Below are 25,684 nucleotides of genomic sequence, written 5' to 3' on the forward strand. Positions count from 1 at the left end.
TAACGCAAAAACCAGAGGGAAGATGTACAAGTTAAACAACAAGGGGGACAGGGAGGAACCTTGTGGCACGCTGCATAGAACCTTGCGAGAAGGTGCAGAAAAATCGGCCAGATGGACTGCCTGGGTACGGTCCCTCAGGAAGGAGGAAAGCCAAATAAGGGCCGATCCCCTGATGCAAGCCGCCCTGACATGGGTGAGCAGGATGGAATGGTCAACCGTGTCAAAGGCGGCGGATAGATCAAGAAGGACCAGGGCCTGGGGCAGATTGGTATCCATTCCCTCTCTGAGTTTGTCCATGACGGACAGGACTACTGACTCCGTGGAGTGCCTAGGGCGAAAGCCTGCCTGACAAGGAGCTAGCCTGCCAGTTTCCTCGACAAAGGTTTTGCCAAGAAAGGGAAGGAGAGAAATGGGTCGGATATTGACCATAGAGGTGGGGTCGGCACCAGGTTTCTTTAATATAGGAATTATGGTGGCAGATTTGTGCAATTGCGGGACGATGCCCTGGGCAAGGGAACCATTGAGAAAAGTAAAAGGAGGTGAGGGACATGCCAAATAAATTTGTCTGAGGATTCGGGCAGGACAGATGTCCAAGGGAGAACCAGACTTGACCCTTAGAAGTAGGGATAAAAACATTTCCCGAGTCAAGGGAGGAATGTAATCGAGGAATGACTGATTGGGTGGAGGCTGAGAGTCAGAGAAAAGGGAAGAGGGGGGTGAAATGTTGAACTTAATAGTAGAGATTTTCTCAATAAAAAAATTATTAAGCGAGTCACAGAGGGCCTGGGAAGGGGAGGGTTTGAGAGAGACTCTGTCGGAAAAAGCTAGGTCCTGCAGAATTGAGAAAATTTGTCTGGGTTGGTTTTCAGCAGCGAGAACCTTCAGGGAGAAGTAATTTGTCTTAGCAGTAAGAATGGCTTTTTTGTATAGATTGAGAAGTGAGGTGTATTGTAGTTTGAGTAGAGGGCAGTAAGCGCGCCGCCAGGCGCGCTCTGCCCGCCGAACTGCAAGCTTTCTCTCTTTGAGTTCGACGTTAAACCACCTATTTGCGTCATTGGCGCGCCTGGCCACAACGCATCTCAATGGGGCTACTTGATCGCACCCACTAGCAAGCCATTTGTTGATGGAATCTGCTTGAGCGAAGGAGGAGAGGTCTTTAATGTCAGGAGTTGAGGCAGAAAGAGAAGAGCAAAGGGAAACCATGTCAACGTGGTTCCAATTGCGCGCCCAGGTGTTCTTGGGAAGGGAGGGTCTTTTAACAATAGTAGGGTGAAGGATGAAGGAAACTAAAGAGTGATCTGACCAGGCACATGCGGAAACTACGGGGGAAGAGACTGGGCAATAAAGCGACCAAACCTGGTCCAAGATGTGACCATGAGTGTGGGTAGGTTTTAGTCTCCTCCAAAGTACTTTTTGGACTACGATTCTGCATAACGAAATGATTACTTACCAGTAGGAGTAGTTTTGCAGCTTGAAGAGTTTTCTGGATTCACATGCTGTGCATTATTCCGCCATCTAGTGGTTGGGTCCGGAATTGTCTCTTTCTCTTTTTTTTCTTTTTTTCTTGTTTTGGTCGCTGTCGACCACCCTTTGGTGCCAGGTACATCCCCTGTGTGATGTCAGACGGTATCCTAGAGGTCGACATACATGGTAGCCATCTTCCGATTTTTTTTTCTGTGTTACTTTGTTTTGAAATCCTTCTGATGGTCCTTAATAAACATTGATGTAGTCTTTTTTCTCCCACCTGTTTGTTACCTTTGCAGGGGTAGGCTGGGTGGGTCGCATGTGAATCCAGAAAACTCTTCAAGCTGCAAAACTACTCCTACTGGTAAGTAACCATTTCGTTTTGCAGCATGAATCCTTTTCTGGATTCACATGCTGTGCATTAGATTATGTAGCGGTTTTTCCCGTCCTGAGGAGGCTGTGGCGCAAGGACATTTTTGCAAACAGGAGTTGTAGCACTTTCTGTCCAATTTGAGCTTCCTTATTCATTTGTATGTCCACACAGTAATGTCTTGTGAAGGTGTGTGTTGATGCCCATGTTGCTGTTGCTCAGATGGCATCAATAGGTACGTTGGCCATAAATGCTAGCGTTGCTCCTTTCTTCCTAGTGGAGTACGCTGTAGGTTGCATTGTTAGGTCCTTTTTGGCCTTTTTGTAACATAGTTGAATAGCCTGTACTATCCATCTTGTAATTGTTGCCTTTGTGATTGCAGACCTCTGTTGGTGTGTAAGTAAGCCACAAACATATGTTTGGTTCTCCTTATTTCTTCTGTTTTTTTGCAGATAGTATAGTAACGCCTTCCTTACATCCAAGGTATGGATGCTTTTTTCTGCTTTAGTTTGTGTTTTTTACAGAAAACTAGTAGCAGGATGTTCTGATTTAAGTGATACTGAGATACCACCTTCAGTAGAAACTGTGGGTTGGCCTTTAAGATTACCTTATCCTTGTGGATTTGCAAGTAGGGTTCCTGTATTGTTAAAGCTTGTAATTCACTCACTCTGCATAGTGATGTAATCGCTATGAGGAAAGTTGTCTTTAGGGTAATATGCTTGATGTCTGCTTTGTGCATGGGCTCAAAAGGTCCTTTCATCAGTTGAGAAAGTGCAGTATTTAAGCTCGATGTTGGTACTGGTGCGGCTCTTGGTAGGGCTATCCTTTAAACTCCTTCTAAGAATATTTTTATGACTGGTCTTGTTAAAAAACTCTTGCATGATTCTCCTCTTGTGTATGCCACTATGGCAGCCAGGTGCACCTTTAGGCTTGAGAAATGTATGCCGCTGTCCAAGAGGTAAGTTAGATATGTGATAACTGTTTCTTGTGTTTTTATGGCACTTGTTTTCTTGTTGGTGATGCACCATGTGGTATATCGCTTCCACTTTGCTGTATAGCATTTTCTTGTGGATTGCTTTCTTGCCTCTCTGAGTATCTCCATGGTCCTTGGTGGTAGATTGAGATGACCAAATTCTATGTATTCAGGCGCCAGGCTGTTAGTTGTAGCGTTGCTGGCTCTGGGTGACAGATTTGACCGTTATAATGTCAGTAGGTCCTTTTCGGGCTTATCTCTTGGATAGTTCCAGGAGGGTTGAGTACCATGTTTGTCTTGGCCAATGAGGGGCGATGAGAATAATGTTTGTCCCTGGTTCTTTTGTCCTTTGCAGTACCCTTTGTATTAGGGGTAATGGTGGAAAGGCATAAACAAATGTCTGAGACCAGTTTAGTGAAAGCGCATTTCCATTTGACAGGTGGTGTGGAGATCCCGAGGCAAAGTGTTGGCATTTCTTGTTCTGTACTGTTGCAAATAGGACAAACACTGGTGTTACCCAGATGCTGAATAGGTACTGGATTATTGTTTGTTTCAGTTTCCATTCGTGAGAGCAGTTGTTTTGTCTGCTCACTTCATCTGCAGTTGTTTTGTCTGCTCAGTTGGTCTGCTGTGATGTTGTCTACTCCTGCTCGTTGTACAGTTTGCAAATGCACATCCTGCGGTATTGTCCAATGCCATTTTTCCTGTGTGAGCTTGACTTCGTTCCACCTTGTTTGTTGAGGTAGAGCATCGTGGTAGTATTGTCTGTTTGTATCAGGATTGTTCTCCTTTGAATATGTTTCTGGAATGCCTTTATCACCATAAGAACAGTTTTCAACTCCAAGTAGTTGATGTGTTTCGTGGGGTCCTCCTCGCTCCATTGTCCATGTGTTTTTAAATTGTTTAGATGTGCCCCCCATTCGTTGAGAGATGCATCTGATGTGATTGTCACAGATGGAGTTGGATCCCTGAAAGGTCTCCCCTGTGTTATGTTGCTGGATGCCCACCATTTTGTCTGTGCTTGCACATCGTGTGTAACCACTACTAGATGCTCCCAACTCCCTGAGGCTTGTGACCAGCTGTTGGTGTGCCATTCCTGGAATGGGTACATGTGTAGGCTAGCATGAGGAAAGAGTGGGATGCATGATGCCATCATGCCAATTAGTTTCATCATCTTCCTCACTGTCAGAGACTGTCCCTTGTGGTAGAGGGAGGTTTCGCTGTGGATGGCTTGTATCCTCTCCTATGTGGGATAAGCCTTTGCGTCCTTTTTTATTGAGTCTTGCTCCTAGAAATCTATTTTCTCTTTCCGGGGTGATTGAAGATTTCTTGTGGTTTATTGAGAAACCCAGATTTTCTAGTGTCCGAACTGTCTTCTGGACGTGAAGGAGGCATATTTGTTTTGTGAGTCACCTTATTAACCAATCGTCCAAGTAGGGTGATACGTGGACCTTGTCTTTTCTTAGGTGTGCGGCCACCGCTGCTAAGCACCTTGTGAACACCCGTGGCGCTGATTTTATTCCGAACGGGAGTACCTTGAACTGGTAATTTGTTCCGCTGTGTAGGAACCGTAGGTATTTTCTATGTCCTTTTTTCACTGGGATGTGCAGATAAGAGTCTTTGAGGTCTAGTGTTGCCAAGAAATCCCCTCTTTGGATTTGCGGTATTATTTCTTGAAGTGTGCACATTTTGAAGTGTTGAGTTCGTATAAATTTGTTTATGAATCGTAAGTCCATGATTGGCCTCAGGGTTAGGTCTTGTTTTGGTACCAGGAAGTATGGGGAGTAGTTTACTGTGTGCCATTCTTGTCTTGGTACTTTCTCTATTGTTTGTTTTTGTTCTCTGTGTTTAGCAGAGTCTTTTCTGAGAGTGATAGTCTTTTTGTTTTTGGAGGATATGCAGGGGACGTGTTTGTTAGCTATAAGCAATATCCATGTTGTATAAAATTAAGTATCCGGGGGAGGAGCTACGACACCAACCAAGATGGCCGCATAGTCTCCCGGCTCTGCTGACCTCCGTCCTACGCTCTACTATCCTGTCATCTATCCTGATCTCCTGCTCCGGATCCGTGTGTGTGACCCGATTTGCACTCCGATGAGGTGATCCCGGAGTTTCTCCGACACCGTGGAGCGGAGTAACGTCGTGGACTGATTTGAGGCCTAACCCAGCCGAGAAGCCGGGGTCTCGAGTGCTGGCCTAGCCGGGTCCGAGTTGAACAACAACGGACTGTTGAATGCGGTTGGGTCCGGTCTCTGGAACATTCGGAATTTTGGGATTGCTCTGCTACCATATGCTGCCTGGTGTTCTATAGGAGGTGAGGTGACGAGTGACGCACGTCGCTGTGTTGCGGGGGTCCCGGACCGGGGGTCCGGCATTCATATTGCCGGTGCCCCTTGGGTTGGAATCTCACTACGCGCTACTGCACGCTACCAGTCTGTCCCTCATGGCTCACCCCTGCTCCGCCTCATCTTCCCCCGGAGAAGGCGCCTCTCCTGTGGGGAACACCATGCCTGAGGAAAAATGGAGGCTGACGGAGCAGGCTCAAAGTGGCCCGTCATTGCAGACGGTACTGGAGGCCCTTGTGGCATTTCAGGAGACTGTTAAAGCCCAGACCTGCAGCCTGTTGTTGGCGGCGGATGGAATCAAAGGATTGAGACCGGATCCTGACTTGACGCCCGAGACCCGGCGGCCAGCCCGCCTTTTGATTGATGCCCCGGTGGCGTACTTAGACCCGGCGCTGGAAGCTGTATTTGCCCCTATCGCAGTGGATCTACCCGAAAGTACTGTGATTGGTGACTCAATTAATCCGTTGGAATCCCCGGTTTTGCAACTGTCGGAACATTTACATGCTGTCCCCACTTCGGATCCTTTTAATTGGTACCGTGAACTGTTTTGGACTGTGTCGACCCCCCTCCCCAGTCGCTCTATCACGATGGCGGATGGGATAAAGCCTGGCTTCGGAGACGGGGAGGGGCATCGTTGGTACCAGCCGGCTAATTTGGGACCTGTCGTTCCTTTTTCATCTGTGGACACCTGTTCTGCTAACTTCTGTGTACCTTTTGACATTTTGAGGATGGGGCTTTCTTCCCCTGAAGGACTCAGCGAATTTAATCGACGGGGCCAAGGCTGAGATTGCTGTCTGGGTTGTTCATTGTGGTATTATGGTTAACGGGATTGTTTTATTGAATTAACGGAGTCCGGGGCGGGGTTGGTTAGGACGGGGGCGAGAGACCGGGAGTGCGTTGAATAAAGCCCTCCTCCATTTCCCCTCTTCGGGTGGGGTTTAATTTCTTTTCCCTTTTTTTCCCTGTTTCTTCTATATTTCGGGTTTCGGTTCTTGGGCGACAGGCACGCTGCTAGGGGGGTAGGCTGTAGTCATCTGCAGGGGTGCAGGGTGGGGGGTTGGGGGATGGGAGTTTTGTTTTTTCTTTGTTTCTATGGCCTCTTTTCTCTTCTTATCTTCTTTGGCCTTTTCTTTCTCTTTTTCCGGGTCAGCGTAGTGGGTTCATTGTTTGGTCCATCTTTGCTTTCACATCTGTGCCTCAACTCTCGCGATGTTTCGGGGCCATGGGGCGGGCATAAATGTTGGCGCGACCGTAATGGTATGCTTGTTTATCCGGGTGTCGTCTGCTTTAACGCCACTGACCTACATGAAAACGAATTGACTGTGGACACACTGCTATTTCACTCGCCCCCTCTTCATAGCTTGAGATATTGTATGGCACCTGATCCTTCTATTTTATATTATAAAATGAAACCTTTTGTATCCTGTTCCCAATTTGATATGTCTTCCAACCAGTGAGCATTGTGGATGTAGCGACTATGCTCCCCGGGAGGCTGGGTCTGAAGTTTTGATCGTAATATTGTGTTGCAATTGCTTAGCGGCCAGCCCTGGGGGTTGTAGGCCCGTGTTTGTATCTGGTTGAAAATGTCAAATAAAGGTTTTCACAAAAAAAACAAAAATTAAGTATCCATTTGTCTGTTGTAATCCTCTTCCACTGTTTGTGGTAAAGGGATAATCTTACCCCACTGGTGTTTTGTGTGGGTCCCTTCTTGTGTTGGAGTCAGTTTTAACCATTTCCTCTTCTTCTAGAGGTTTAGCCTCTTCCTCCCTGTTACATCGCCCTCAAAAGGGCTGTTTCTGCTGCTGCCATCCATGGTAGCTAGATTGCTGACTTGTTTGCTGGTTAGTGTTTTGTTCCTGGCTTTGTTGGGATGGCTGTTGGGTTGGCTGAAGCTGCCTCTTCCGGTGGTCTTCCTGTTAGAGAAGCCTCCTCTTTTGAAAGAGCCTCTTTGTTGCAGGGGTCCATTGCCCTTGCTATCTCGTTGTCCTTTTTTAATTTGTTGTAGGGATTCATAATTTTCCATTCCGAATTGCTCCTGTCCGTTAAACGGTCTATTTATTATTGATGTTTGGACTTCTTGATTGAATCCAGATATCCTGAGCAAGGCATGTCTTCGGAGCATGGTTCTTGTGCACATTTCCTGCTTGCGGTATCTGCTGCTTCTAGTGCATATTTTAGGCATGTGTTAACTATGACTTTTCCCTCTAGGATTACTCCCTTTGCTCTCTTCCTGTCATCCTCTAGGAGTTTGTTGATAAATTTCTCCATTTCGCCCCACTGTTGGTGGCCATATCTGTTGAGCAAGGCATTTGAGTTGGCAATGCGCCACTGCGCCGCTGCCTCCTTTTCCATTTTTCTCCCCACTAGGTCCATCCTTTTGCGCTCCTTCTCTGGAGGAGGACCTGTGTTGGAGACCGCAATAGCTCTCCTCCTAGCCGTGGTAACAATGATTGAATCAGCTGTGACTTTTCCCTGTATGTACTTAGGGTCTTTTGTCGAAGCTTTGTATTTCTTCTCGACTCTAGGATTGATCCCCTTGATGGAATCTGGTTCTTTGAACGCTTCTTTGCCTTGGTCCCAAATACTTGGTAGCATGGGGAGGTATTGTGTGCCTCTTGTTGTAGGTGCCAGAGTTTCCTGCAGGAAACATCTGTCCCCTTTTTCTTCCTCTAGGGGCACCCCACACTGGTTTGTTGTCCTCTTCACCACTTTGTTGTAGAAAGCGATGTCATCTGGGGGGATGCTTTCGAAGGATAGCTGCTGATTTCTTTCTCTGGACTCTCTGTATCGAGATCGTTCCAGTCATCTTCGAGGTTTCCTTTGTTCTCGTTATCCTCCGGTAAGTTTCCGTACTCCTCAGGGCCTTCGCTTAGAGGTTCCGGTGTTGGTGGAGAGTTGAAGATAGTCTCTTCCTCCTCTTTGGCGTCTACTGCCTCTTCGGCGTCGACGTTCTCTGGTTCTGCTTCAGGTGCTTTAGGGATTCAGAAATCCATTAACAATGTGTCGAACGCCCTCTTTCTTTGTAACAGAGCAACCATCTCTTCCTCGAATCTTATCCTTTTGTTTTGGACTTCGAGGGCCCATTCGGCCTCTGAGTCCGGGGACTTTCTCTTCTTTTCGGCGTCGACAGTTGTTTCGGCATCGCGCCTTTTTTAACGGGTTCGCTGTCAACCCTTGTTTTCGACGGCTTGTGTGATTTTCCCTCACCAGAGACCTTTGGCTGGATCCCGTGTGTTTCTTTCGATCCCGGCTGACCTTCAATCGCCTTTTTGTTCGCCATCAAGGCTGCCTTTGCTGGCTTTGGATCGTGGCCCTTCGGTTCGGACGGATCTTTTTTTCTTACCTTCTCCGTCTTCGTCTTCTTTTTCGACTTCTTTGCCTTCTTATCGGCATGTCTCTTTTCGGTGTCCTTTTCTATAAGTTCCACGTCCGAACCTTCGTGTGTCGATTCCGCTGGAGCTGCAAGCTAGTCCTTGTCGTTGGAGAACCCCATTTTGCTCATGGTAGGTTTCTTTGAGGCCTGCAACATCGTGGTGTAGTGGGCCTGTCTCTGGTTTCGGCGCGTCCTGAATGTCTTCGGCAGGAACGCTGAAAAGGCCCCACAGTCTTCGTCTTGGTGATCTAACGGCAGGCAGGGGTCGCGCACGGTGTGTGGGTCTCGTTGTGCGTATTTGTGATGGCACTTTGGACAAAATTTGAAGGGGGTCTTCTCCATGGCCCCTACCTCGCCATTTGTGTCTTGGAGTGTTCCTCCGGTTGTTCTCTGATGATGTTCCGTTGAAATTTCAGTGATAATATTACTTCTTGAAGTTTTTTGGGGGAAAACGCCAAACTTTCTTCCGAGCTTTCCGTCGTTCTTCCAGACCTCTCTATGAAGCTACAGTGATTTCCTTATGTACCTTTCAACTTTATAAGCCGTCATCGAGATTATAATGGCGCTAGTGATTTCTCGCATTGATTATGGGAGTTCTGTCTACTTAGGATTGCCAAAAGGATTGAATCAGAGGCTGCAGACAGTACAAAACCAGGCAGCTGGCTGGTCTGGCATCAGCCAAGATATTGCCATACTAAGCCCTTGATGAAAAATATGCACTGGCTCTCAGTAGCTCAGCAGACCATCTTTAAAACTGACTGTATAATTTTTAAATCACTTTATGGGAGAAGCCAAGTTTTTGTATCCACCACGTTTCAAAAATACATCCCAAAACGCAATCTAAGATCAGCTCACCACAACTTGTTAGCCGTTCCGATGTTTAAAAAGAAGAGGTTGGGTGGCACCAGTTTTTCTGTGATTGCCCTGCATCTTTGGATCTCTCTTCTCTCTGACATAAGATCTACAACTGTCTAGTCCAGATTTAAGGTACTTATAATAACCTAGCTTTGTTTTCAAACAAGTGTATGGCTAGACTCTTGACCTTGTTGTTCCCTCATTTCACTCAGCTCCACGAAACCTGTTTGCGCGCTTTACAAATGGTGTATAACATAACATAGCTTAACTTATAGAAAGTCTTGTGCAACGTCGATTCCCAAATTCTCACTAATAAATTACAAAGCAATACTTTTGGTTGGAATTATCACCGGCATCTCAATTATGCCGCTTTGCTTTCAGAATCACAGCCCTTAAGAAGTCATGGGAGTATCCTCCTAGACGAAACACGTGTTGGCTGGTTGTTTTGAGCTGATTGCTTTTCGACGCAAATGAAATTAAAAGAAATAAGAAACAACTCTTCTGCGAACTTTATTGAAATTTAATTTTCGCATGGACTTACGTTACAGTGACCCTTTTCTAAAAACACCATTGCATGAGTGCCCAGGATATGGTAGTACTATGTTGTTGTAGGATTTCCCTACACGCATATAGGGGTGTCAGGGGTCTCCCCTACCTGGCTAGCACCATATTCACTTGAACTTTACTTAACACGTACGCAAATATAGCTGAGCGCCACCACTTCCTAATCACTGAAAACCCTCCCTCTTGACTGTACGCTTTCTACCACTCTTTCCAATGCACTACCCTATTTCTCACCCTATACCTTTATCAATGTATCCTCTACTTCCACTCTCTCATTCATCTCAAACGCCATACCACTACCATGACCCCCTAATAGCCCTTTCTAGACTCTCCCCTACTCCACCCCTCCTTGCACCATCTGACACCTTTTACCATACTGAACCCCAAAACAAGCCTTTCTAAACTCTTCCCTATGACTCCTCCCCTCCACATCCCTTTTTACTCATTCCAAGCCTCCCACTCCTGCTATGACATCCCCAAAACAAAAAATCGAAATCCTTCAATCTTCTATCCCTCCACTATCCTTTTCAATCAAAATAACAGACTAACATGTCCACTTATCAAATTTCATATGTCACTATACTAATTCACTACTAATCCTTTATGGGTTCCGAGTAGCGTGCTACTCGCCGAAAAAGGACTTCAACACCCCATCAGGGGTAACAAGCGCCATATATATATGCAAAACAAGCGCTATATATATATATATATATATATATATATATATATATATATGTATATATATATATACAAACCTCTGCCCCTCTTCCATCCCTCATCTACTCTTCCCAATCTAAATAACCAACTAACATATCATCCACCACTAAAATGTATTTCATATTTCACTATACTTATTCACCACTAAGCCTTTAATGGGTTCCGGAGTCGCGTGCTACTCGCCCAAAAAAGCACTTCAACACCCCAAAAGAGGTAACAAGTGCTATATAAATTCAAACCGTTTTTCCCTCTTCTATCCCTCCGCTATCCTTCTCAATCAAAATAACTGACTTATAGCCACCAATCAAATTACTTTCATATTTCACTATAACATAGCAGGTGTATTTGTAAATCGCATGATTACCCAAAGGTGTCCTGGCGATGAATAACAGATGTTTATTGTTACCCAACTCAATGGTACTCATTTTATCGACCTCAAATGGATTTAAGGCTGAGTGGACTCGCCGGGATTTGAACCTGTGACCATGAGGTCGAACACAGGTCCATGCAGTGGCTGCTTTAGTTCCCTAAGCCACCAGACCCGGGTACTAATTCACCACTAATCCTTTATGGGTTCCATAGTCGCATGCTACTCACCAAAAAGAGGGCTTCAACACCCCATCAGGAGTAACAACCGCTATATAAATGCAAACCTTTTTCCCTCTTCTATCCCTCCGCTATCCTTCTGAATCAGAATAACTGACTAACCTATACACCACTCAAATTACTTTCATATTTCACTCTACTAATTCAACACTAATCCTTCTACGGTTCCGGAGTAGCGTGCTACTCGCCAAAAAAGGGCTTTGACGCCTCGTCAGGGGTAGTAAGCGCTATATAAATGTAATTACACTACAATACAATACAATACTTATTATACTACATTCATTTCATACAGTCATCCACATAGTGGACCTAACTTCAAGCGTGAGTCGGACACAGAATCAACCACAATATGATGGTGTGCAGGCAAAGGCAGAGTTGATGACAAGGTGGAGTCTATGAAGCTACAGCAAGTAGGTCTACAGGGGGCAGCTGTGATGTGTATTTAATAAGGAGTCTTCAACGCACGATCTAATTTGCAGACTGTCCTCACAAGAGAAATTTCCATACCATAAATTTGAATAAAACTTATCTATATAGTTATCTGGACAATTTGGCTCTCCTAGGTCCACAATGGCCATCCCTGGTCTAATTATTCTTTTCAGACCTCTATTGATATTTGACTGTTTTTACTTGAGAAAGGTGAATCGATTACTCACGCAATGACCAACAAATTATTCAGAGAATGCTGAGCTACTGCTAGTGAGGTCTGGACAGAGAGATGCTTCAATCAAATCCTATCAGCATTTTAGCTATTAACAAGTTATATTCAGTAAAAAAAACAATATATTTCATGTGGATTTATCTGCGTTTCACCCCTTTCTGAATATCTTAATGTTTAGAACGGACATTAATTTCTATTAGAGCATTGGAATGTTGGGAGCTCCATTGAAGACAATGCAGCTCCAGAGATCTGTATTCACTGGTAAAGGCCCTCTTAACTGAGTGTTCTATTCTCCACAAGCTGCCAAGAGCATTCCATTCTTTTGTTTAAAATCACAGTTAGCTCAACAGTCAAGCAAAGGTGAAGAGCTGAGCAGTAGCAATGGCAAATCCTCAAAGCTATTTCCAGTTTTTTGAAAGGCCTCAACAAATATCTTTCAATTTATTTGGAAACCTTTCCATTGGTGAATGGGTAAATAAATCCACTGGAGTTCAAATGGAGAAGCCTGGAAAACGTCACCATAACTTTGCTTCACATGAACTGGATATCCTTGAAGAGCAGAGGGCTGAATCCAGCACTAGATCAGCAACAAAATGGGCGACTCAAATATTCAGAGACTGGTTGGAAGAAAATGGGCATGTGCCAGACTTTGAGATGAAACCACTGCCTGAACTCTGTAATCATCTAAGACATTTTTATGCAGAGGTAAGAAATGCAAAGGGGGAATGTTACAGTAATCAAAGCCTTATATCAGCAAGGGCTGGACTAAATAGACAAATTAATAATCCTCCTTTTAGCAGAGCTGTTAATATCATGCATGATGCTGTATTTGCACCCGCTAACAATGTGTTATTAGCAATTTTAAAAAAACAACGTAGAGAAGGCAAAGATATCAGTATAAGAAAAGAATTTATCTCAGCACAGGACTTGTCATTGATAAAACACTGTGGTATCTTGAAATGCGATGAACCTATTTCACTGCAGTACAAAGTTTTTTTTGATACCCAACTACACCTTGCAAGACGTGGCAGGGAAGGATTACGGGAGTTGCCTAAAAATGCTTTCACCTTCCAAATAGATGAAAACAACCAAGAGTATGCAACCTTAACTTTTAACGAACAAACAAAAAACCACAAAGAAATAGATGAGAAATTAAGATACCAAAACAGAGGTCGCATCTATGCCCAGCCAGACAATGATATGTGTCCTGTGAAATCGTTGAAATTTTATATTTCAAAATTGCCCAGAGATTGCACATACTTCTATGTTCAACCAATGAAACTTACTGTGGAGGATGCTGCATGTGCCACTGTATGGTATTTCAAAAGGCCACTAGGAAAAAACACAATTGGAGGACTAATGAAAGAAATCAGCAGAAAAGCAAGTTTAAGTCGCATTTACACAAACCATTGTCTGCGCGCTACAGCTGTGCAATTGCTTGCAGATAATGGTCTAGAAGCGCGACAGATTATGGCAGTCACTGGCCACAAAAGCGAATCCAGTGTACAGAGTTACTGGAAAGCTTCATCTGAAGATCGAAATACATGGTCCACTGTACTAGCAAATGCAGGTGACAATACCAAGAAAAAAATCTCTGACAAAAACATAAATGGGCCTGAAACTTGTGCAGAAATAGAAGGCAATCCTTCTTTGAAGATGCCAGGGAGCAGAGCAGATCACAATAAGGAAAAAATTATTAAAGATGTTTTTTCTCACTGTAACATCACATTTAATGGCAATGTACAATTTGTAATGAAATGAAACCTTATAATTGAAAACTTACTTTAACAAATTATTTCTAATCGTTGTCATGCTTTGCAAAATTCCTTCTTTTCCCAAAGTATTAGTGTGCATGTATAACTCCTAAATTTGAAACTTGTCATTCCATGATTTACTACTGAAATTGTAGTACAAGGTGATGTTAATGGTGTTTTTAAATAATATTTTTGCACAAACTTAACGGTCTGTTGTTTTTTATTCTCCTTATTTGAATACAGTTTTATATAGCGCAAACTAGACCCGAAAATATCAGGTTTCAGAGTGCTTTACGTGTGCACCAGTTTCTTTTACAGATGGACACATTCATTGTTGTAAGACACAGGGAGTTTAAGTGATTTGCCCAGGATCACAGGATGCTGAGCATCGTTGCAGAGATTTGAACCCCTTAAAATTCAAAATATAAATACATTGAAATAAACAGTTTGTAAGAGACTGCCAACACATGTATTGTTTTTCATCTAAATCTAAAAAACTGGGTTTAAACAAATAAAAAACAAATATCCAGCCTGGGAAGGTCTGTGACACATTTCAAACCGTCTTTTTTGGCGGTGGCATTTATCTTTTCACTGACGAAAACACAAGTTATAAAATAAACATTTATTTTGTAATTACCTTCCATGTGCCATGTATCTTCTGCAGCTCATGATTATACTGCACTTAAAGATCGGCACGATCACACGAGTTAGGTGGGAAAGCTGCAAATTATCCAGGTATACCAGTTTCACCTTGTACTAAGCAGCCATATAGTAGGCGTTTTTATGTCTTTCCCATTTCCCTCAAATAAAGCTTTGTTTTCACCTCTTAGTGTATGGGCTAGAGTGAGGGTGGCAGGATGATTGTATTTCAAATCGGCAAAACCCCTTTCTGACAAAAAACGAAAGGAAAACCGGCGCTCTTTCTAGCTTCCGGAATAAGGGGTGGGCTCTTCCTTTTTTTTCTTGGTTGCAGGCGCATGCGCAAAATATTCAACAAATCCCGTAATTTAAAAGGTTGAAAATCCGTTTCATATGCCTGGCATTTTTCACGTCGATGTAATGAATGCCCCGTCATTGCCGTTTCTGCTCCACAACATGGCGTCAGTTGAAAGGTAGGTTTGAGACGAGTCTTTATCCTGCACGCGCGCACGATGTGCAGACCTAGCTGTTGCCGTTTCAAAATTACGTGTCAGGTAATTGCTGCCACCTGTCAATGCTCAAATAGCCTTAGTACAAGGGAAATACATTGAGATATGTGAGCCGGCCTAAAACAGTAAGTGATTTTCTGCATTATGGAAACGTGAGACGAGTCTTTATCCTGCACGCGCGCACGATGTGCAGACCTAGCTGTTGCCATTTCAAAATTACGTGTCTGGTAATTGCTGCCACCGGCCAATGCTCTAATAGCCTTATAGCCCGCCGTAGCGGGCTATACCGGCTGTTAAAGGCCCGCTGGCTAGTTAAAGTCCCTCGCCTTCGGCTCGGGCCTTTAACGATCCAGCGGGCCTTTAACAGCCGGTATAGCCCGCTACGGCGGGCTATAAGGCTATATGGAAATTACTGGTTTCTCTAAACCCACTGCATACGTTTTTCCTAATTATTTAGAGCCATGGGCTAAGATGAATATTCCCAGGGCTTTTTCAAAGTTTGCAGTTCAGACAATATCACCGCCGGCATTTACTCTATGTCAATACACTGAAACAACAGCAATAGTAATAATAATAATTATTATTAACTTAAATAATTACAATATTTTGCGACAATAACGAATTTTAAGAACTGCCCTCCATATTAATAGGTCAGTTCAAAACATTCTGAATGTAGTGGGTCGGAATCCGACCAACCTCATGCACATTAATGAGGTAGGTAGCAAATTGTGCCTCATTACGATTGGAGGTCATCATAGGAATGGTAGTCTGCAGGGGCAGGCAGACCACCATGTCTGTCATTGTTTTTTAAACAAAGCATGTTTAATAAAATGCAACCTGTTTTCCTTAGAGGAAGTGGGCCGCAGTATAAAACGAAAAATGTACTTTTTGTTAAAGGTTGTTTAAGAAAGGACGACAGGGCCACAGATGTCTCTTAAACAAAACTTTTTTTTTAATCCATAAAGTGGAAGAGTATTCAAAGGGTCCCCTTTTCTTTTGCAAATAGGTCAACACTTCCTTTGAGGTTGTCATAAAATATCAATGTTTTCCAACCAGATTGGAAAACATTTATACTTTAGATAACGATTTGGTCATTGTAAAATGTCACTTCCAAATCTCGAATCAGTTTTTATTCAGAATCCCATTTTAGGAGTTGGGAAATAATGAATACACAGGAAAGCACATTTTGACTGTCGCAAACACCAAAGTGGAGAGTTTGCGATGGTTAAAATTCTAATTACATCTGGCCCAACATCCTCAGTAATGATAATAACTTACCTATACGTATCTGACAGTTTTATCTTTTTTCAAGCCTTGCAAATGACAGCTGCGACTATTACACAGTTTAATGGGAGTTAATGCTTCAAACTGAGAAAGTTGAAAGGCTGGGTATGGGCAGACCAGGCCACAGCAGAAATCTGCTTCGCTGGCATCAATGCATGCAACAGCATTACTTACCATAGAATCTAAGGCAGATACGAGGCTGGTAATGATGTCATGTTTCCCAGGGATGGTTGGCATCCATTGATCATGTCTGGCGTTATTCGACGTCCCATCAGACTGTGTCCCTGTTAGTGCCATACTCCCCTGGAATAAAAACAAATGACTGCTTTGAGTGTTTATTTGTAATGCAATTGATGATTTTGTGTCCGTTCTTTCATTGATATTGTTGTACTCTTTGCTTTTCTCTTACAAATCAGCATACATATCCACTTCAAGGAGCTATGTATATTAAACATGAAATCAGTGGCAGATACTCTTTCCTCCAGTCCCCTAACTCTCGACATACATAGGACTCGTGCAAATCATGCTGGATTGTCATATACACAACGTCCAGAAAATGATGAATGACTTCAGAGGAAGTGAGAAGATAACATTTCAAATGAGAAACTACAGAGAGCAACACAATACGAAGCATTGCACGACGATAAGTCGAGTGCACATTGTCACTGAAAATGTAATTGGTGAAGACATCAGTGACAGAACCAAGGCTGTGGTGAACACTGGGGGAGAGAAGGAGTTAATGTTGCATTGGGACCTTCGAACCTGCACACTGTAACCCTAATAGCCACTCCCATGAGTTCTACGTTGAATATACACCGTTCTACCTTTGTAAATGTATCATACAATTGTGTATATCAAGAAGATGGAAAGCTTTGGTATGTACCTGCTTTCTTTATGTTTCCTAAATTAAAATGTGTGCTCAAAAGAGAATGTAAAAATGAGCGTTCAATGAAACATGTTAACATGGGGGGTTTTCTCCGTATGGATTGAGCCTGTCTCCAATCACCACCATCCCTTGGATGTCACAAAGATGTTTTCGATATCAGTTGAAGAAAAAAAGTCAGCTGCAAAGTACAATGTTATTTTATTTTGTAATAATTTAATCTTACAATATTTTGGGAGGAACCATACCCACGTGTAACACTTGAGCATTCCTAAGGGTTATATAGAGTAATCCATTTTGAATTTTACCAATTCCATCTCAGTTGTTGCACTACAATACAGAAACTCGGTTTCCTAACAGATTTTGAGTACTGTAACACCACCGAAGCGTGTTCCTTAAAAAGTACAGGACTTCCAGCATTCTTTTTAAATCACACGACATTTCATGCTCTGTAACTCTCTAGATGCTTGCTACTTTATTAGTTCAGGAACTCTAGCACACCTTTCTTTCTCCGGCCACAGAACTTTCTGCACCTGCCTTGGGACCCCCTCGGTATCCAGGCAGGCAACAAGCTGGTTCCATCACACCCTTCCATGGGCCAGGGGGGAGATGCGCTAACCTTTGCTTCGGTTCTGCCTAGATTTTTTGGGGTAATGCGTCCATATTAGCGGCTACTTCCTATCTGTATCCGATGTCTGCACGTGTGGCTCGTGAGGTGCTTCTCTCTCTTACTTTAATACTTTTGTCCACAACAGCCTCTTTAGGTCTCGCCTGTCGATGCGCATGCGCATCGAGCAAGCGAGACTATGGGGGCTTATCCACTCTTTGTCCAACTTGCAAGGAATCGTGGCGATTCCTTGCAGTGCCCGTGACTTTTAAGCTCAATGCGCATGCGCATTGAGCTTAAAAGAGCGTGCACATGCCCCCAGCCGCCTGCCTTGCCTACTCTCCCGCCCCCTCACTTCTTGATTGCACGGCCGCTAGGCCGTGCCTCCCCTACTCTCCTCCTCCTACTCTCCTCCCCTCGCCGTCTGTTCCCGCACTCCTCCCACACCCCCGCTCCGCCCCCTCCCCTGCCTGCCATGTCGCGTCGCATTTCTCCTCCCCCCTCCCCCCAGCCGCCTGCCTTGCCTACTCTCCCGCCCCCTCACTTCTTGATTACACGGCCGCTAGGCCGTGCCTCCCCTACTCTCCTCCTCCTACTCTCCTCCCCCCTCCCCTTATCTGGCCTTCCCTCCGTCTGTTCCCTCTCCCCGCTCCGCCCCCTCCCCTGCCCGCCGTGTCGCATTTTTTTTTAAATCACATCCACAGAGTGTTATTGTATTGCAGTGTGTGGTAGCGCTGCAGGAGAGATTTTTCCGTCGTAGCACTAACACTGGGAGGGGAGCCTGCAAGCAGAGTGTAAGCTCTTCCTGTGGCTCTGGGGACCGGGAGGCTGTTGTATTGCAATCCTTCTCTGTGGAGTTAGAGCACCATGCGGCAGTGTGAGCCCCCAGGGTTACAGGACAAAGGTGACCACTCTCATTGCGGCTGCCTGTTTGTGCTCTGCCTTTCCACTGGCAAGTAGACCTCTGCTGTGTATGGAGGGGGTGGAGATCCAGCATGGCTTTTCCAACTCACCCGGCCAGATCTGCTTTCTCAGCCCGCTCTCCTCCCCCTCTGTGTCTGTTGGGATCTTCGGCAGAAGTTGGTACTCCTGAAACTACCTCCCCGCCCTCACAGCTGGATCGTGGCTGCCAGAACTTGGATGACCCCTTTCTATCAGTTATTGCCCCGCCTCCCCTGGCCCAACTGGTCCCCCAGTGGTGGTGGCTTTGGAGGTGGCGTGTTATCGCTGACTGCTAGCATTTGCCGTTTTATACAACAACATTTGGTCATTTAAAATGTGAGAGATGGTAAAAGCCTGTTGTTTTTTTTTTACTCCATGTTGTCGTGCCTCTAATCAAACTTTAACGTGAAAGGAGAGTACGTCTGCGCTACATCGATTTCAGAGATACCACGCAGAAATGCATTTACTTTTATTGTCCAACGGAGTCACTAAAGCAGGGAGAGTATGTAACAACAACTTTCGCTCGCACTCCCCCAGAATGTGCCCTCATTAATTGGATGCACTATGCAAGAACTTTCCAACTCTCGCATTGTAAATCGTAGTTCAATATCTCTACTTGTGCTCTTGTCATGTTAACTCTAATGTCATTTCTGTTTCCATTAATTCTAAAGGGCTACAATAACTGATAATTTGCTACTGGTAGCACGCTTGCACAGGGTATTTTTTTATTTTTTTATTTGAGTATTATTTGTTCCACCTTAGATCTTAATTCTTTAATGGTCCATACCTTTTGCAATCAAATTAATCCTTTACTCACCCTCACCCTCACCACCCTCACCACCCTCAACCCCTCACCCTCACTCACCCTCACCCTCACTCACCCTCACTCACCCTCAACCCCTCACCCTCACTCACCCTCACCCTCACTCACCCTCAACCCCTCACCCTCACCCTCACCCCCTCACCCTCAACCCCTCACTCACCCTCACTCTCACTCATCCTCACTCACCCTCAACCCCTCACCCTCACTCACCCTCAACCCCTCACCCTAACTCACCCTCACCCTCACTCAACCTCAACACCTCACTCACCCTCACCCTCACTCACCCTCAACCCCTCACCCTCAACCCTCACTCAACCTCAACCCCTCACTCACCCTCACTCACCCTAAACCCCTCACCCTCAACCCCTCACTCACCCTCACTCTCACTCATCCTCACTCACCCTCAACACCACACCCTCAACGCCTCACCCTAACTCACCCTCACCCTCACTCACCCTCAACCCCTCACTCACCCTCACCCTCACTCACCCTCAACACCTCACAATGACTCACACTCACCCTCACACACCCTCACCCTCACACACCGTCACACTCCCTCTGCATAACAACACCTCTCACACCCTCACTCACCCTGACACACACTCACACTCATGCAACGTCACACACCCGAAGCCTCACACCCCCTCACTCACACTCACCCGCACACCCCCTAACCCGCAAACCGCCTAACGCTCACACCCCCTAACGCTCACACCCCCTAACAATCACCCCCTCACTCTCACCCCACACCCTCACCCCCACCCCTCACCCTCACCCTCACCCCCTCACCCTCACCCCCTCACTCACCCTCAACCCCTCACCCTCACACCCTCAACCCTTCACCCTCAACCTCTCACTCACCCTCACTCACCCTCAACACCTCAGCCTCACCCTCACTCACCCTCACCCTCACTCACCCTCACCCTCACTCACCCTCAACTCCTCACCCTCACTCACCCTCACCCTCACTCACCCTCACCCACACTCACCCTCCCTCAACCCCTCACCCTCACTCACACTCAACCCCTCACCCTCACCCTCAAACCTTCACCCTCAACCCCTCACTCACCCTCACTCTCACTCACCCTCACTCAGCCTCAACTACTCCCCCTAACCCTCACTCACCCTCAACCCCTCACCCTAACTCATCCTCACCCTCACTCACCCTCAACACCTCACTCACCCTCACCCTCACTCACCCTCAACACCTCACCCTCAACCTCAACCCCTCACCCTCACTCACCCTCACCCTCACTCACCCTCACTCTCACTCACCCTCAACCCCTCACCCTCACTCACCCTCACTCACCCTCAACCCCTCACCCTCACTCACCCTCACCCACCCTCACCCTCACCCTCACTCACCCTCAACCCCTCACCCTCACACAGTGCAATAGGTCTCAGACCATTTCAGTTAGAGTTTTTAGAAATGTTTATGGCTTTTTTTATTTGTAATTCTTTAGCATTGGCTACAGGAAACAAAAATGCTAAACATTTACAAAAAAAACCCATAAAGAATTCTAAAAGCACTAACTCTAATGGTGCGAGACCTATTGCATTTCCAATGCTTGTTTTATTTTACCTTTCGCGCTGCATGCATAAGCTACCCTCTAGCATGCTGCAAGAGAAAGGCGTAATATCATACACAGGTACAATCATTATGCCACTGGCACGAAAGTATGCATGGCTAAATGGAAGTCATGGTGCATTTCATGGGCGGAAAACAATCACTTTCATATACATATGGTTCTAAAGATCTGCATGCTCGTCTATATCGATATCTCTTAATAGCAGGACCTGTTTTCTCCTTTTGGTGGTGCACTTCTAATGTATTGAACAACAAGGGGTGGTGATGGACAGAGTTTCTGAATTAATTAGAATACTCTCACCCAGTCAAGAGATCAGGGCTAGATCCAACACCGTTTTTTAGCTCACTGCACCATCCCAGCTCAGAACCTGGCTATTTGCAAATTAGTCTGTTCCTGTCCCAGTGCATGATGGGAACAGGGCAAACCAAACTACCAAGCCAATTCTTACACTGGGAAGGAAACAAGCTTCCGGGGACCGATTTCTGGCATTTAAGCAGTCGTCGGCCCGGCTTGCTTGAATCCTGATGGTGCAATGAGCAAGGGACTCACATCTGAGCATACCCTTCCACGCTTAGGGTGGACAAAATATTTAACAACAAGGGGTGGTGATGGACAGAGTTTCTGAATTAAGCAGAATACTCTCACCCAGTCAAGAGATCAGGGCTAGATCCAACACCGTTTTTTAGCTCACTGCACCATCCCAGCTCAGAACCTGGCTATATGCAAATTAGTCTGTTCCTGTCCCAGTGCATGATGGGAACAGGACAAACCAAACTACCAAGCCAATTCTTATACTGGGAAGGAAACAAGCTTCCGGGGACCGGTTTCTGGCATTTCAGCCGTCGTCGGCCCGGCTTGCTTGAATCCTCATGGTGCAATGAGCAAGGGACTCACATCTGAGTATACCCTTCCACGCTTAGGGTGGACAGGACAAAATATTTAACAACAAGGGGTGGTGATGGACAGAGTTTCTGAATTAAGCAGAATACTCTCACCCAGTCAAGAGATCAGGGCTAGATCCAACACCGTTTTTTAGCTCACTGCACCATCCCAGCTCAGAACCTGGCTATATGCAAATTAGTCTGTTCCTGTCCCAGTGCATGATGGGAACAGGGCAAACCAAACTACCAAGCCAATTCTTACACTGGGAAGGAAACAAGCTTCCGGGGACCGGTTTCTGGCATTTCAGCCGTCGTCGGCCCGGCTTGCTTGAATCCTGATGGTGCAATGAGCAAGGGACTCACATCTGAGTATACCCTTCCACGCTTAGGCCCTGCTAGTAGCTCTAAAACTCTTACCAGTGATGCAGCAGCACTACTGCCCCCACGTTGCCATCTGGGTAAGTTTTCCCAGCGGCTGCAACAAACCGAGGTAACAGCGTTAAACGGAAATATGGACCTCATGTTGTGAGGCATGATGCCTAGGGCACTTTAGGGGATGTGATAATGCAGTAACTAAATCAAGAGCGCTATTTGGGTGTGTGGTTGAAAACGCAACTCAACCGGGTAAACCCCCTAGGCCGCACCTTCCTGCAGGGCCAACACGGACTATCATCTTTCTGATGTTGGCACGAGTCTCCTGAAGTAACAACATGTATTAATCAAGTGGCACTGCTGTCTGTGAATTGCCGGTCTGGCTGTTAGCAGGGGTTGACTGGCACTGCACTCATTGCTGTGATCCGCCGCTGTTAGGTTTGGGGCAGAAGACGAGGCTCCCATAGTAGTGTGTGAGATGCACTCCTGGCACCCCATCCCCTGCATTCAGTGGTCCCCCGTTGACCTGGAGGGGCACAGCAAGTGAGCAAGGGTGGGCATTGAGGATCCAAGGGGCACAGCGAGTGAGCAAGGGTGGGCATTGGGGCTCTGTGTGTGTACAGGGTCTCCAAAAAGTGTCAACAGAGAAGATCACCCCCCCAAAAAATAACGACTGGCCCTTTTGGCACCCTGTACGAATGTAGGCTGTACCTATGAGTGTCAAGCAAAACAAACGTGTAAGGCATGTATTTCTCTGGGTGTCTCGCGAAACTTTAAAACGGGGACACTGTGAAGTGAATTGTTGCAATCCTGATTTCTCGCTGAGGAGGTCTGTGCATATCACTTAATTTCTCTCAGGTTTCAAGAGCTTTTTTTGGTAAAGTTGGGAGCGCTCGGGAAGAGGCTGCAACCCGACTTCCTGCGCTGTGTGCCCAGCCGGGAGGACATGCTCAGCACGGCGATGGTGGCCATGGGGAGTGCAGCCTGTGCGCCCTGCACGACGGGGTGTGATGGGGCTGCTGCTTGTGCGCTCTGGCTCCCGCTCCATACCTGTGATCCTGTGTGTGACTTCTGTCTGGGCCGGGCTGCCTCCGCCTAACTCCCCGGCCATCGCGAGATTCCTTGCAGTAATGCAGCAGCAGGGGCGAGGACTCAGCGACTTCTTGGGGTGGCCGTCGGCGCGAAATGGCATAATAAAAGCGCCGCCATTTTCGGATTCGGAGGGCGTGTTTTGCTGTCCTGATGACGAACGACATCACTGTCTAAAGAACAGAAAAACTTATCCCCCCAAATCCAAAAAAGACGGAGCTTCTTTGGAGGGACGGCTCTCTCCTCCAATGGCTGGCCTCCGTTTAGGAAGCCAGCCAATGGAGGAGAGACAAAAAGAGAGGCGGGATAAAGCAGCCACTCTAAACAACAATAATTCTCCGGACTTCCGGTCTTGGCCTACGGCCAAGCCCTACGGTCCCTCGACCTAAAAAGGGCTTTCTTCTCCTTGTCAGACATTCCAAGATGAAATAACCAACAATTCTGAAGAAAAAACAGTAAACTAGAGTTGAAGTGAGCAGAGCTCAAAGGAGACTAACCTTGCACAATGTGCAGTAGAAAATTTGAGGCTCTGAGGTTCTCTCAGGAGGGTTCTATGGGGTGAGGCTAATCTGATTGGTTGTTGCTTTACTTTGGTCTCTTTTACAAAAAGAGATGAATATGCTACAAAAGATGAGGCCTAGGTCTTTTCTTTCTCTTTTGTACCTACTGCTATGTTATTTTGGTTACGGAGACTCCCATTCCGACGGGGAATGCTACAAGCTATGGGAATCTATGAAAGTTCCAATGCTGGAGAAAAGAAAAGGCTCTCTGAGGTGCTTGTAAGGAATGAGAGAAACATGCAGTCTGGGAGTGAACACGAGAGAGAATACATTTTCTATGTGGTGGGTGTTTAGGATAGATGTATCATGTGTTTTAGGGGGCAGGATGAAGCAGGAAGGAATTGGAGTTCAAGGAGCCAAGTTCACCCATCACTGTATGTAATCTCCGGAGGAAGTGGAGAAGTTGATCTAAGGTGTTTAAAGTTAAGGAAGAGAAGACTCTATAGATGGTCAAGAGGAGTATTGGAGTTTTGGTATGGATGTTTAGAGTAGAAGGAAGAAATGCAAAGGGCAAAGGCCAGCATGATATTGAAGTCTGACACTCTTTCAAAACAACCACAAGTAGGCACATGGAAGTATGTCAATCTTTAACAAGATCCATAAGTCTATGCTTACAGAGAAATGTGCCATACCATGCTGTTGAGCAAGGGGAGAGTAGAGAGACACATTAAACTATATGTTACACCTCTGTTAAACAATGTAAATAATTCATTCCGTACCCACAAGATATTATAGCTTGCCTTCGGTAGTGCTTAGACAAGCTAAAACTAAAAACGTAATGCAAATATATGGGTGATAAGAAAAGTTCCGAAAAGTAAAGAGTTCCATAACCAAGCATGCTTAAATTATCGATATTTAAACGATTTGCCTAAATGCATACAATCACCTTTGCATTTTTTCTGTGTTGTGGAAGCCAAATGGGACAAGCTCATAATCAAGAATATATTGAAAAGGCAGCGTGAAAAAGTCTCATAACAAATTTAAGCATATTGACTTTTACCGTGAAGTGTGCTTTTTAGGTGTCTCCTCAGACAGCTGTGCTGTCTATTGTGAGACATTTTATCATCTCACAGTAGGCTTAGAGCCAGGCTCCTAATTTGTCTGCTTCAGTAGGCTTTGCTTCTTCTTGTGTTTGTCCCTCACCTGACATTACTGTGTTCTTCCACTGCTCGCGTTTTCACGTGCTACTAATATATTTTGTTTAAGAACTCATGGACTTCTGCACCCTTGATTTTTCTCCCCCCATTCGCTTCCTGCTCAAACTCCGTACTCCATGTGCTTCTCCGTTGATTTTTCTTCCTCATTAGCTTCCTGCTCAAACTCCGTACTCCATGTGCTTCTCCGTTTGCTTCTCAAGGCCGTCCCACCTACCCTCCATTGTCCCTGTGCTTCTCCCACCCCTCCCATTCACCCTCCATTGCCTGTGTGATTATTCCAGAAGGCACCCATGGCATAGAGCAGAAGTGTGCCATTAGTCAATCCACGGGCAGGAGGCAAGGTGGAAAGTCGTTCATCAGTTTCACCACAGTGGAGGGTCACCCATGACCTCATCGGGTGGTCCCCAAGGGTTGCAGCATATAAGGTCTTGCAAGGTGAGAGATCAACCTCTTTTTCCCTTCACTGCACACCGGGAACCATCGTACTGCATACGCACAACCACCCACCTACCCCTGAAAGAAGGCGGAATGCAGCGGAATATATTGCAGTAGAAATGGGGGCTATCCCAAATGTGGACCGATTTACTGAATTTTCCCCTTGGAGGGGTGTTGCTTTGTGTGGGCACTGGGCAGGCAGGAGGGGGCACTGACCTGCTGATGGTCCTGG

General features: G+C 45.7%; 1 protein-coding gene across 1 annotated transcript in view; it reads right to left on the minus strand.

Annotated features, from left to right (window-relative positions):
- Nucleotides 1–25,684, minus strand: part of GTF2IRD1 (GTF2I repeat domain containing 1) — a 993,687-nt gene that overhangs the window by 706,698 nt on the left and 261,305 nt on the right. The window contains exon 3 of the mRNA XM_086954598.1: nt 16,289–16,417. Within this exon, the coding sequence (XP_086810724.1) occupies nt 16,289–16,411 (123 nt within the window). The 5' untranslated portion in view covers nt 16,412–16,417. The remainder of the gene's footprint in view (nt 1–16,288; nt 16,418–25,684) is intronic.

This window comes from Lissotriton vulgaris, chromosome 2_1 (assembly GCF_964263255.1).
Source record: "Lissotriton vulgaris chromosome 2_1, aLisVul1.2, whole genome shotgun sequence".
Classification (NCBI taxonomy): domain Eukaryota; kingdom Metazoa; phylum Chordata; class Amphibia; order Caudata; family Salamandridae; genus Lissotriton; species Lissotriton vulgaris.